Source organism: Henckelia pumila, chromosome 1, assembly GCF_033568475.1.
Source record: "Henckelia pumila isolate YLH828 chromosome 1, ASM3356847v2, whole genome shotgun sequence".
Taxonomy (NCBI): Eukaryota; Viridiplantae; Streptophyta; class Magnoliopsida; order Lamiales; family Gesneriaceae; genus Henckelia; species Henckelia pumila.
Genome location: NC_133120.1, coordinates 75,692,210 through 75,705,426, shown reverse-complemented (window position 1 = coordinate 75,705,426; position 13,217 = coordinate 75,692,210). Strand labels below are relative to the sequence as shown.

The following is a 13,217-nucleotide window of genomic DNA, read 5'->3' as shown; positions in this document are numbered from 1 at the left end:
AGAACCAAATCATGTTTACTCAAATGTTTAATGGACTTAAAATTCAAATGATTGAGCCGCTTATGCCATAACCACTGCTTATCACTTTGAGCAACAAAACAAGTAGGAATTGACGGTTGTTCACTTTGCCAATTTATCCTATAAGTGTTTTGTTCTCTTAGTTCGGTTAACATGATTTCACCATTACTAGATTTGATCATGCATGTGTGCTTGTGAAATTCAACAAATGTGACCATTATCACATATTTGACTAATACTGATCAGATTATAGCATAAGTTATCAACAAGCAATACGTCATTAATAATAATGTTACCATGAGTAATCTTACCCTTACCCATGGTCTTATCCTTTGAATTATCACCAAAAATAATTTTAGGCCCTTTTTATTGTATGATTTCGGATAGCAGTTCTTTATTTTCAGTCATGTGCCTGGAACATCCACTGTCAAGATATCAAGTTGTCTTTTCCATTGAACTATTCTTCTTGACTGATTTTACTGATAGTACCTGCAAGAAGAACATATAACCATGGTACCCTTATCTATTTGGGTCCAAACTGGATTAGTCCTTTCGGGATCCACACTTGAATTACTCTAACGGTTTTACCCGTATGCACATCTATAAAGTGAGTCGGTCGAGGTGCACGATGTGTACTTGTGTGTGGTCTGGATCTTACAGTGTGATGTTTGAACTTTTGATCTTTGTTGTCCAATCTATATCGTTTTTGAACAGGCATGCGATTAAAGTACCGGTTTTGTGTTACCTGATGATTCCTGTACTTGGATTGACTTGATTCAAACCTCGACTGCCTGAACTTAGATTGGTTTCCCTTTCTTTGTTCATTCAATCTAGATTTGTTCCATGTCTCTCTTTTCCTTGGATTATGAGGCTCCACATATCCCAGTCCTTTATGCTTACCTTTTTTATCACAGCGACTTGACTATCCATCATAGATCTTAGGTTCATCATGTTCATATATCGTACTAGATCGAACAAATCTTATTGCATTAGGATCGTTCCTACTAGAATACGATTGAGTATTTTTCCTTCGTAAGAATACATTTATTTGAGCCATATCCAAGACCGATTTTATGACCTGCTTGTTTCTGGTTCTCATGTATCTTATCCAACGAGGTAGAAACATTATTCCAAGAGTTGATTGTTTTAAGCAACTTTTGATTTTCATATAAAGTGTCTTGGAATACTTGTTTCATATCATCATTCTCTGCTGCCAACAGATTTAGCTTAGTCCTTAGACCGTCAAGTTCTTTTTACTGTGAACAGCTAGATTCCCTTAACTTATCAATAAGACATGTCTTTTCTGTTTTTACTTCCTCAAATGATGTAGAAAGCTTCTGATACTCAGTTACCATATCATTAAGTGTTTGAACAAGTTCTTCTTGTGTAAATTCAGACGAGTTAAAGTTAAATACCTCAGTATCGTCTTCTTCACTCTGAGAGTTAGCCATAAGACATTGAACTTGCTCTTCCTCACTTTCTTTGGATGAGATATTTGTATCGGATGATTTGGATTCTGTTTCTGCCCATTTGCTCTTTCCTTCATCTGCAACTAACACTCTTTGTTCCTTCTTCTTTCAAAATGTTCTTTTTCCTTCTTTGCCTTTCTTTTTCTCATATTGTTGCTTTCTCTCTTCGTTCTTAGGCCTAGTACAATCTGCAATAAAATGGCCTTTCTTGCCACAGTTAAAGCACGCAGGACCATCCTTTGTATGGTCTTGTTTATAATAAGGTTTTGTTAAACTTTGTTTTATTTTTACGCATGAATTTACCAAACCTTTTTATGAAGAGGTACATTGCTTCTCCACTCATCTTCTTAGCTATCTTATTTGCTGATGCTTCCTCAGTCGGTTAAGGTGAGATAGTTGATGTCAGTGCTTTGGTGGGATTCGAGACATATGGATCTTCCTCTGTTCTGATTCCGAGTTCAAACTCGTATGCCTTGAGATCTGCAAATAAGTCATGAAGCTATAGTTTGTTCAGATCTTTTGATTCCCTCATGGCTATGGTCTTGACATCCCATTCTCTAGGCAGTGCTCGCATAACCTTCAAAGCAATTTCACGATTAATGTATATTTTTCCGAGAGCAATAATTTCACAAACAATATTGTTAAATCTTTCATCAAACTCAGCCATAGTTTCTCCTGGTTTCATTTTGGCATTATCAAACATCTGAATGGCTACGGTGAGTTTGTTTTCTTTGGTTTGATCGTTTCCTTCGCATGGTTGAGTAAGCTTCTCCCAAATTTCCTTGGTGGTTGAGCACGTCTTGATCTTGCTAAACATGTTTTTTTCCAGCGTTTTGTACAATATATTTTTAGCTACGTTTTCAAGATTTGCTTTCTTCTTGTCCTCAGTGCTCCATTCTGCTCTGGGTTTCTCAACCATCTGTGGTCCGCCTCCTGATATGGCTATAGCAGTGTTGACTTTGAGAATCTTCATGGGTCCATAAGTGATGACTTACCACATATCATCATCTCGAGCAGAAATATGTGTCTGCATACGTATTTTTCAGTCATTATAATCTTCTTTAGAGAACATAGGAATTTTATTTAGCGAGGTCATGATGAATATCAACAGCTAAGAGAAAAACCTTCTCTGATACCACTTGTTGGGGATCGAATGTGTGTGTACAGGGGGGTTAATACACACTCTTAAAAATTTAACTTTAATGGAATGTGATTGAGCAAATGTTAGTTTACTCAACCGATTTTCTTTTAGCTTTCTAGATATATAAGAGCTACTTAGAGTAGTGCGGAAACAACTCTCACTAAACTAGATGATAATGATGAAAATAGTGTAATGCAGTAGCGTAAATAAACACAGATATGTTTATGGATGTTCGAATCTCAATCTCCTACGTCACCCCTTATTCCTCGCGGGAAGGGTATACTAGAGGACTTTGGTTATTACAACGTCTTGCAATACACCCGATCCAAGTTAGGACTTATCAAATGCCCAAAATGGAACTCCTAGATTCACACTGATAAGATTCCAAGTTCTTATCAAACTTTCTTCAGTTGATGATGATAAACGTCTAAGCTTTTTGAAGGCTTAGAATCTCAAATCCTTGTAACAGATAGTGTTCTTCAAACAACAGCTAGATTTGAGTAACCCTTGGAAAGATCATTTTGTAGATCGGATATGCTTTTGACCGAAGGGTTGAGTGAGCAGTCGAGTATTCGAGAAGTGATTTCAAGTGCTCATGTATGCAAATCTTTTTGAACGTAACTCTATCTTTTCTTCTTGATAAGCTCTGATATTTATATTAGCTTTGTCCAACGTCTTTTTCCTTTCGTCAATGGTCGGAACCGTCTAGAGTGTCAGATATCCTTACTTGATTTATGAAATGAGATAATATCTTCTGAATATCTGTACTTAGAGCGCCTTAAATTGTCTATTCAATGTGTCTTCACATTAAATGCTATTTATGGCTTTCCATACTTTATCAGACGGCTCCTTAAATACTTCGTCCTTTGCATTTAAGTTGTCTTGTCAACTTTTCGAAAACTGAAAATTCGTGACTTCTTGAATACGACAGATATCTTATCAACTTATAAGTTCAGTAGATATCCCAGCCTTTGATAACCCAGATCAGTTGAGCGTTCGACGGTTGACGTTCTTAGCCCGGTTGACAGATAACGTTTGACCTGCTTAGATCAACTGATACTGCTCATTCCAGTCGATATCTCTTGGTCAACTGATATATTGAAGACGGTAGACTTCTCTTGAACACCTGTTATACATGTAAACGACGGCCGATATAAAACAACGAAGTATTGTTTTGTTATCACCAAAAGTTAGGATTCAACAATATATATATATATATATATACAGTTTTGATCACACGCACCCTAATTTGTGGGGGATCCACATGCACGTGTGCCCAAAACGACTCCGATTGTCTGGAAATTTTCACGGTAGGGTGGTTTCGAATATCCGAATCTAACGATGTATCATATGATACAAATTTCAATCTCGGTGGTTGGATATGTGAAGATGGCCAGAAATTGCATATTTCACCTAATTTTTGGTCACCTTCACATATCCGACCACCGAGATTGAAATTTGAATCATATGATACATCGTTGGATTCACATTTTGTAATTCGCATCGGTGGTCGGATATATTAGTTTTGCTATGCTGCCCACCAACCGTGTCAACCTCTGTGTCCACCATGATTGGTAGGCAGCATATCAAAACATATATATATATATATATATATATATATATGTATATATAGAGTGAATTGTGAATAAATCCCCAAACCCAAACCTTTCTTTCTCCCAACTCCCTCCCTTTAAGATTCTTTCTTTGCACTCCCTAGGATCACAAAACTTGATTATTTTAATAATTAATTCTTGTACTCAATGTGGGTTATTTTGTGCTAAGATCTTAAGGTTTTATACTTAGATCTAAGGATCTCTGTGCTTATATCTCATGTTTTAATGCTTAATTTCGGTACAAAGAATTATGTGTATAAATGGTATCGGAAACTTAGGTTAATTATTCAGACTTTATATTATTCGTTAATTCATACTTTTCTTTGTTGAGGAGAAGATTTTTACAAAAAATGACTTCAAACGAAGGTTTGAATCAAAACGATTTTATTCATATGAAATCCTATAAACAAGTTAATTTATTCACAATACATTACTTACAACATGTAGTGATTAATGCTCTAAATTTTGAAGGGATAAAGAAAGATGATTTCTAACTCTCAATTTTTAGAGATTACCCCAGATTCCTCTAAACTCTCCGGAGATCTTAGAGAAATTCAAAAGATGGTACAATATTACAGCAATCAGCTGTATGAAATACCTCGGCAAATTGAAGAAATCCTTAAGAAACAAGAATAAATTCTTGGAACTCTAAAGGATCTTCAAAATAAAATCATAAATCTAGAACACACTTCTGGTTCTAGAAAAAGAAATACAGGAGGAAGGTTACCACTCTCGTTTGGTACCGAACCTTTGTTACATCAGAAAGGTAAAGCCAAAATGGTTCAGAAACCTTTAACTGACGATGAAATGATGATTAATCTTATAAAAGCAGTATCAGAGAAAAACAATATCTGATGACTACTTTAGAAAGATTAAATCTCGAGGATCTACAAGATCTTGCGGATTCTTTTGCGAATCTCAAAGTAGTAGATCTAAAAATGAATTTCCATGAGGGTGAACAACCCATAGGGAATCCCCCAAAATATGTGGTTAAAACAGAAGAACCACATAGTGAGTTTTATGTTGGAGAAAATTCACATCCAGCAGAAACCAAATCAAGAAGGAGTAAGATACCACTACATCAAACTCCGTATGGAAAAACTGTTTTAGACCCAATACATCCTTATGGGGTTATGTTAAACCTTGATGTTCTGGACTTAAAAAATAGAGAAGATCTCATAGATGATTGGACATCAGCTATGAGAATAGCAGCATGAACATTAGATCTCAATAAAGAAGGATTCATTAAACTTCTAGAAATGAGTCTAATGAGATCTGTCAAGATCGCTTGGGAGATGACTATGCCAGAAACTAAGGAATCAATCTTAGCAGGAGAATCCCTCAAGGAGATTGGAGGAAGAATGGCCAACCTATTTAAAGCATAATTCATAGGGATAGACTATTTCAATAATCAAGATACAGAGAAAAAGAGAAAATATACTCAAGCTCTGTATAGCCTCGAGTTACATGATATCTGTTTAGTTGATGAATACATTATGTTATTCACTAAATACAGATGAAATTCGAGAGTCGAGGAAAATGTAGCTATTCAGCTATTTTTCGCAAAAAAGCCAAGTCCCTGGAGAGAAATGTTTATTAAAGAATACGTTCCAGGTAATCTTGATACATTGGCAAGACGCGCCTCCTTTTTGAAAGAAAAATTGGCAGAATGGTGTCATATGGCAGTATTACAGAAGAACTACAAGAAAATAAGGGGTATATATAAACGTAAACCTTTATGTTGTAAAGAAAATGATCTTCCAACGATCATTGGAAACAGATCACAGGGATTTAAAAGGAAGAAATTCAAAAATAATCCCTATAATAAAATAATGAAAAGTTCTTGGAAACCAAGAACATTTTGGTCCAAACAAAAGGCCAGATCCTATAGATCGGGTAGAAGAAGTGGACCTACAAAACATCCCCAGCAACAGGCTCATCACAAAGCAGGGGAAGAACACCATCAAGAAGAACTTTCAGAAGAACTCATACAAGAGCAAGTGAAAGTTTCAAAGATTGCAACTGCTGGACATGTGGAGCAAGAGGACATATATCTACAAATTGTCCAGAAAACGAGAAAAAAGGAGTTAAACCCTTTGAAGCAACACCAGATATAGATGATGCGGTCTTCTTTCAAGATCTCGTCCAAGTATATCAATTTGAGGATATCCCCTCAAATGAAAGCATATACGAAGAAGAGATATTGTTTAGTCAAGAAGTTTCTGAGGATGAATCAGAATCAGAATCAGAATCAGAATCAGAGTAAAGAGGAAGTGTTTCGGCATGAAACACATGAAAGTTTGGTTGGGTTCTTTAGTCAAACCACGATATCTCATAATATACTCCAAAGGATTATGAGAGAAAATCCAACATTACAGAAGTACCAAGGATTTTCGGCAGAACAAGTTGAAAGAGTCTTAGGAAACCTAGGGTTAAGACAAAGAAGACATAATTTGATTTATAAGGTATCCAGAAGGGAAATGGCGATCCCTATGGAATTAACCAGTAATCAAATTGAGATGCAGTTAATTCTCTTTGAAGAAATTCGAGAGGAATTACAGAAATTAAAAGCAGAAGTAGCAAAGACAATGTCTTGGATTCATATTGAAGAAATCCAGATTATGATCAAAGCTACTTTTAAAGAGGGAATAGATTCACCTATAGATATCGTAGTATGCGATAAAAGAATGGGGAATATACAAGATGCAGTTCTAGGAACTATCTCGGAAAATTTGTGTGCAGGAAAAATTGTGGGAGTTATTTATCCAAGAATAGCCTACAATTTAGCAGATAGAGATTTTAGTCGAGCCTTGACATTGCATCAAAACTTCAAGGAAAAAAGACTAATGAAGGAAGGTAATATGCCATATTCTATTACGTATCAAATATCATATGCTCTTTCTAATACTCACCATTCTGAATTATTTATTAAAAATGAGTTCATTGAAATTCCAGAGATCTTTGGGAAAGTTGCTCAAGCAATATACCCTGAAAGGATCGAGTTTCCTTTAATTCAGGAAACAGACATTCAAATTCAAGACAGACCGGTTCTATACAGAGACCTTAAAATAGAACCCCGGAGGTTATCTTTCCAAGGAGACCGAATGAAAAGTAGGAGATGGGACAAATATCCTATTCAAGAAATTCCACCAGAAGAAAAGGAGTTTTCTATAATAGGAAAGCTTAGATCTCCAGAAGGATGGAAAGAAGTGAAAATAGTATTCGAAATTACAATTCATCGGAACCAGTTCCCTTGTAACTCGGTTTACTATTTGGAACAACGGGAAAAAGGAACTTACCAAGGAGTGATAAATATTGAAGAATTGGAAGTTCAAATCTGTGGAATTCCAGGAAAAGAAGTGGATCAGCTCATTCTTGGCCTAGAGTTTCTGGAGGACCATAAACCATGGAAACACCTTGAAAAAGGAATAGAGTTCATGGCAAAAGAAAAGACTTGGAGGATTCAATAAGAATTCTACGAGATGGAAAACCAAGAAAATTGGATAAGGGACAATCCCTTAATCAGATTCAAAAACTCTGTTTACAAACAGAGGAAGAAGAAATTGTTGAAATTAGTAAGTCATGAACATGATTTACTAGAACGCATTGAAGAAGTAGAAATGAGTAACCATACTCTACCTTCTGAGGCCTTAGGAAAACTAAAGGTAAATAGTCTTAATCGGATTACTGAGTTATAACACAGTATATTAAAAATGGCGGGGCCATTTAGTAATCCCTTTAAAGAATGACAACAAGTCCTTTCTCCATATATATTCCGATAGGGATGTTGTATGAACAATATAAGGTTGAATACTTTGCAGCTTATATTGACTCGGGAGCAGGAATTTGTACAGCAAAAAGAGGAGTCTTCCCTGAAGAATGTGAAGAAGAATTGCCAAAAATTGCTGGACGAGATTTCTTTCGAAGAATTTTAATTCTTTGCAAAGGAATAAAACAAGCAGAGATCCTTATGGGAGGAGCAGGTCAAACACCTTGGTACAAGGTAAAGACACCACCAATCTATTTCCGTGATACAGGAGCTGGTATCCTGTTGGAAATAACTTCTTACAAATGTTTAAGAAGTACACACAAGACAATGAGTCAAGAAAACTTATGTTCACTACAATTTGTGATCATAAAATTATCGTTCAAAGACTCAAGGTTGTTTTTTATCGACAATTGCCGATAATTTTTCGCAGCCAGCATGGTTTTAAAGGACAACTTTTTTACCCAAAAATGAAAGATTCAAGAAGGTTTGGAGAAACCATGTTGAAAATAACAACAGAACAAGAACTTCAAATAGAGGATATGGAGCTTCTCAAGGTAACTCTAAATCACAGAGATATAGAGTTAGAAAATAAGGTATCCCTTGAAGATGTTAAAAAGAGGCTCAAAGAAAGTTACAACGAGCATCCTTTGGCATCGTGGGATAGAAATCAACTCAAAGTCAGTCTTACTCTAAAGGAAGGCAAAGAGTATGAATTCGTCAGATATAAGCCTATCCCGATGAACATAACAGATCAAAGGGATATGAGAATGATTATCAAGGAACATCTGGACCTTGGTCTAATCAAAGAAGGAGTTTCACCATATAGCAGCCCAGGTTTTCTGGTCAGAAATCATGGTGAAATAAAAAGAGGGAAACCCAGGTTAGTTATTAACTACCAAAGTATTAATAAAATCCTGGAGTTTGATGGGTACTTCATACCGAGTAGAAAACACCTAATTAGTTGTGTACGAAATGCTAGAGTGTTTTCAAAATTTGACTGTAAGTCTGGATTTTACCAGATTCGAATGGAAGAAGGCAGTAAGAAATTCACAGCCTTCTCTACTCCACAATGACACTATATTTGGGAAGTTATGCCTATGGGATTGGCTAATGCACCCCAGATATTTCAAAGAAAGATGGATAACCTTTTCAAAAATTATTTCAATTTTATGTTTGTTTATATTGATGATATTCTTATAGCATCAAAAACCATAGACGAACACATTAAACACTTAGAGATTTTCTCTAAAATTTGTAAACAAGATGGACTGGTCTTATCTGAAAAGAAAGCAGTGATAGCAACAAGGAAAATTGAATTCCTTGGTATTGAGATTGATGAAACTGGAATAATTCTACAACCCCATATTGTGGAAAAGGTAAAGATTTTCCAGATAAACTCAAAGACATAAAACAACTCCAGAGTTTTCTTGGAGTAGTTAATTTTGCAGGGATGTTCATTAACAACCTAGCAATGTACAGAAAGGTGTTCAGCCTTTTGTTAAAAAAGGATGCTAGGTTTATATGGACCGATGACCATACTAAAGGGGTAAACCAATTAAAGAAAATATGTAAGAATCTCCAAAAAATAGCTATACCCGTAGATGAAGATGATCTGGTATTATTTACGGATGCCAGTGACGATTGGTGGGCAGCAGTCCTTACCAAGATCACTCCAGATGGAGAAATACCATGCAGATACTGTAGCGGTCTTTTTTTAGAATCAGAGGCCATAAGATGACATATCAACGAAAAGGAATTTTATGCAGTTAAAAGGGCTTTCGAAAAATGACCATTATTTTTACTTGCTAAAAAATTCACGCTGAAGGTTGATAACACCCAGGTAAAAGCTTTCCTAAAAAATAAAATTGAATCTAAACCTGAGAAAGCTAGGTTATTAAGATGGCAAGCATTATGTCAAAATTATATTTTTGATATTGTTATTATTAAATCTCGTGAAAATATTCTTGCAGATTTCTTAACAAGAGATGGAAGGCAATGATGTAGATTCCATCATGAAAATGCAGAGGCATCTCAGGTAACACCTTGGGTTGCTTCAAACCGAGTTCAACCAGTTAGCCATTAATGCTGAAATGGCTGGTAGGTTACAACAAACTGATCGAATCAAAGTATCTAATCGAATTACAGGATGTATGCAAGCTCAAACACAACTATAGGCTGCTATTCAAGGACCAATCGTGAAGGCTATAGAGAAACCATTGGTTTCTCATAAACAAGATATGATAAAACCATTGGTTTTACAAAAATAAGAAATACAATCACCGGTTGTGAAACAAGATATTGAGGAATCTAAAACTCAAGAAACAAGTGATAATCTATCATCAGCCTTTGATGATCTAGATGAAGCAACAATTGATGAAGATAACTCATCAAGTCAACCCTCCGCCTCTGGGGTAAAAGAGGAAGAGATCAATCTTAGGCCCAACACAGACAAGGGAAAATCTAAGATCGATACTAACCCAGCTATTATTTCTCCATTTCAGGTTTATCAACAGAGGTGGGAGAAATTAAGTACAAGAAGTGAAATTAACCCTAATACTTGCAGGGTTGATGTTGCAGGGATATATCCAAGAGTTTGACTAAAAAATAATGTCAATCCTAAGGATGTAAAGCTCTGGTATGAATTTGGGGCTTTGCCCTCAGTTTATACAACGTCACCTAGCTTCCCGGAGATATCACAGTTACCAAAATGGATTCAGGAAGCAGTCCAAGAAACATGGGCAAATAACGACCATTTGTCCAGAGGAGATGTGCTTGAATTATATTTCTTTAGTGCAGCTCCAGAACCAACAGGGAAAGGATCACACGAGCCCTTTCATTTCATCAAGCTAAGGAGACCTGACATGAATAATCAAAGATTCATCAAGGATCCAATATCTGAAGAAATACCATTAGTGTCCACTTTTGGAGAAAATTAAATTTCAACCAGAAGGGACCTACTTCAAAAGCAAAAGATGCCCCGACAATAATAAAGCAGACATGTGAGGAGAATAAAGTCAAAAGAAAGTGGCAGGTATGTGATTCCTCCACTAGTAAAAGATGTCATCAATAATGGCATAAAAAATACAAGACAGCTGCCTCCACTAGCAAAAAGATGCCATCAATAATGGCATAAAAAAATACAAGACAGCTGTGAGATTCCCTAAAGTTTTTCGGTGAAACGAGTGGAACTACAGCTATAAATACAGGCATTTGAGGAAGCTGAAGACATCGATCATTCCCTTCAGTTTTCTTACAAATAAATTGTTGTAATATTTGTCTCTCTATTGTATTAAATTTTCAGTTTATGTATTTCAAGAACAAGGCTACTATGAGTAGCTAAACAAGTTGTTTTTTTCTCTTCAAAGAAGTTGATTTATGTAATAATATTATGTCTGAATAAATTTTCTAAAGTCTCTTGTTTTTTCATGCTCATATTTTATAATTAAATTTATATACCATACGCCTTAAGGTAGAAAATGAATTAAGGCTGTGTTAGGTGTCGTTGAAGGAGCTTGTGCAGAAACCATCTGTTGCGACTGCGTGGTTGCAGTGTGAGGAGCACTTCGTAAAACTCGGCAGGTATGACCCGACGACATTATGGTCAAAAAGGTATTTAAATTTGATTCACTTTACGGAAGCATGTTGGACCCTAATCTAAAGTATACACGGTTCTGATAACCGCCCGATCCGAATCGAAACCGAAAATTCAGTTCGGTTTTCGGATTTTTGGATTTTCGGTTCGGTTTTTTTCGCGGTTAACCGAACCGAACCGAAACGAAAACCCTTTTTTTTTTTTTTTTTGCTTTTTTTTTTGAATTTTTTTACCAATTAATTAATATGTACATCAATATTGTGTGCCCATAAAATTAATTTTATTGAAAAACTGAAAGAACAAAAGTCATTCTTCATTCCTTTTAAAAAAAAAACATAATTAATTTAATTACTTATCTAATTATTCAAACATACTTGAATTGTGGATTCAACTTGAAAAATGTATTGATTTAGTGATTTTAAAAAATATTGATTTTTGAAATAGAAATAATTAAAAATTAATGAAGTTATTTTATTATATTATATATACACATATTTGCATTATATATTACATTATTTTTATAAATTCATAAATTATTATTATTGAAATTAAAAATGTTAGCAATTTTTGTACTAAGTGTAGTTATTTTCAAATATATTTTTCGAAGTATTAAATCACAAATATTTGATTTAACCATTAATTTTTTCCAAAAAATTATTCGAATAACTAAAAATATTTAGTTTTTTTTTAAAAAAAAATTATTTTAATTTTTTTTTCAACAAAACCGATTTTTAGAGAAAAAAAAATTTAAATTTTTTTTTTAAAAAAACCAAAAAACCGAAATAATTTCGGTTAAAAACCGAACTGAACCGCCCAATTCGGTTCGGTTTTCGGTTTGGCTTTTCGGAGAACCGAAATTTCGGTTAACCGAAATTTCGGTTCGATTCGGTCCAAACCGCCTGAATGAACACCCCTAGCCAAGTACAAAAGATTAGTTAAATATTTTTTAAATCAAAATTGGGGACCACTAGGGAGAGCAAACTAAGAAATTTGAATGTAGGGAGTTAGGAGAAATTTATGTTTAGGTTTAGGGATTTTAAAATAATTACCCCATATATATATATATATATATATATATCATCTTTTAATTTTGTAATTTTAACTTATAGCGCAAAATGGGAAAGTTGTTCTTTTTTCCTTTTTTATTTTGAGGAAAAATGGGAAAGTTTTTGACATGATGGGTTTCGGTGCCCTACCAGCCGGGATTGGCAAAGTCTCATATAAATGAGTCCCTCTTCCTCGTTTTCTTGCTCCAGATTCAATGTCATTTCTATAAACTTTAAGGTACCCGAAGTGCCACTGAATTAATCTTTTTGGCACATCTTTTATGGTTTTTATTGCATAATTTGCCGTGATCAAATCCTGAAATCGTGTGTTCCAAAGGTTTTCAGAAATAGAGGTATAACATCCTTAAAAACTACCTTTCGCCCACGAATAAACATCTACAAAGTTACAAACCAATTCGTAAGCTACGAAGCATGGTAATCCTCGAGCTATGGTTGAGAGATGCTGCCCGAGTTCATGAACAGAGCGAGCGAACATGAGTCGAAAACGACACACAAAAACCAAATAAATTATTGATTGAAACATGGGCACGACAAATAAGCAAAAACAA

The 13,217-nt window shown here is 35.0% G+C and overlaps 1 protein-coding gene across 1 annotated transcript; it reads right to left on the bottom strand.

Moving 5' to 3' along the window:
• Nucleotides 1-1,986: 1,986 nt before the first annotated feature.
• On the bottom strand, nt 1,987-2,460 carry LOC140865467 (uncharacterized). The gene has a single exon (XM_073270124.1). The coding sequence runs from the start codon at nt 2,458-2,460 to the stop codon at nt 1,987-1,989; it is 474 nt and encodes a 157-aa protein (XP_073126225.1).
• Nucleotides 2,461-13,217: the final 10,757 nt, after the last annotated feature.

Bases quoted from the DNA above. Each gene is read 5' to 3' on its own strand.
- LOC140865467 (XM_073270124.1), bottom strand. From the start codon at position 2,460: ATGAAGATTCTCAAAGTCAACACTGCTATAGCCATATCAGGAGGCGGA.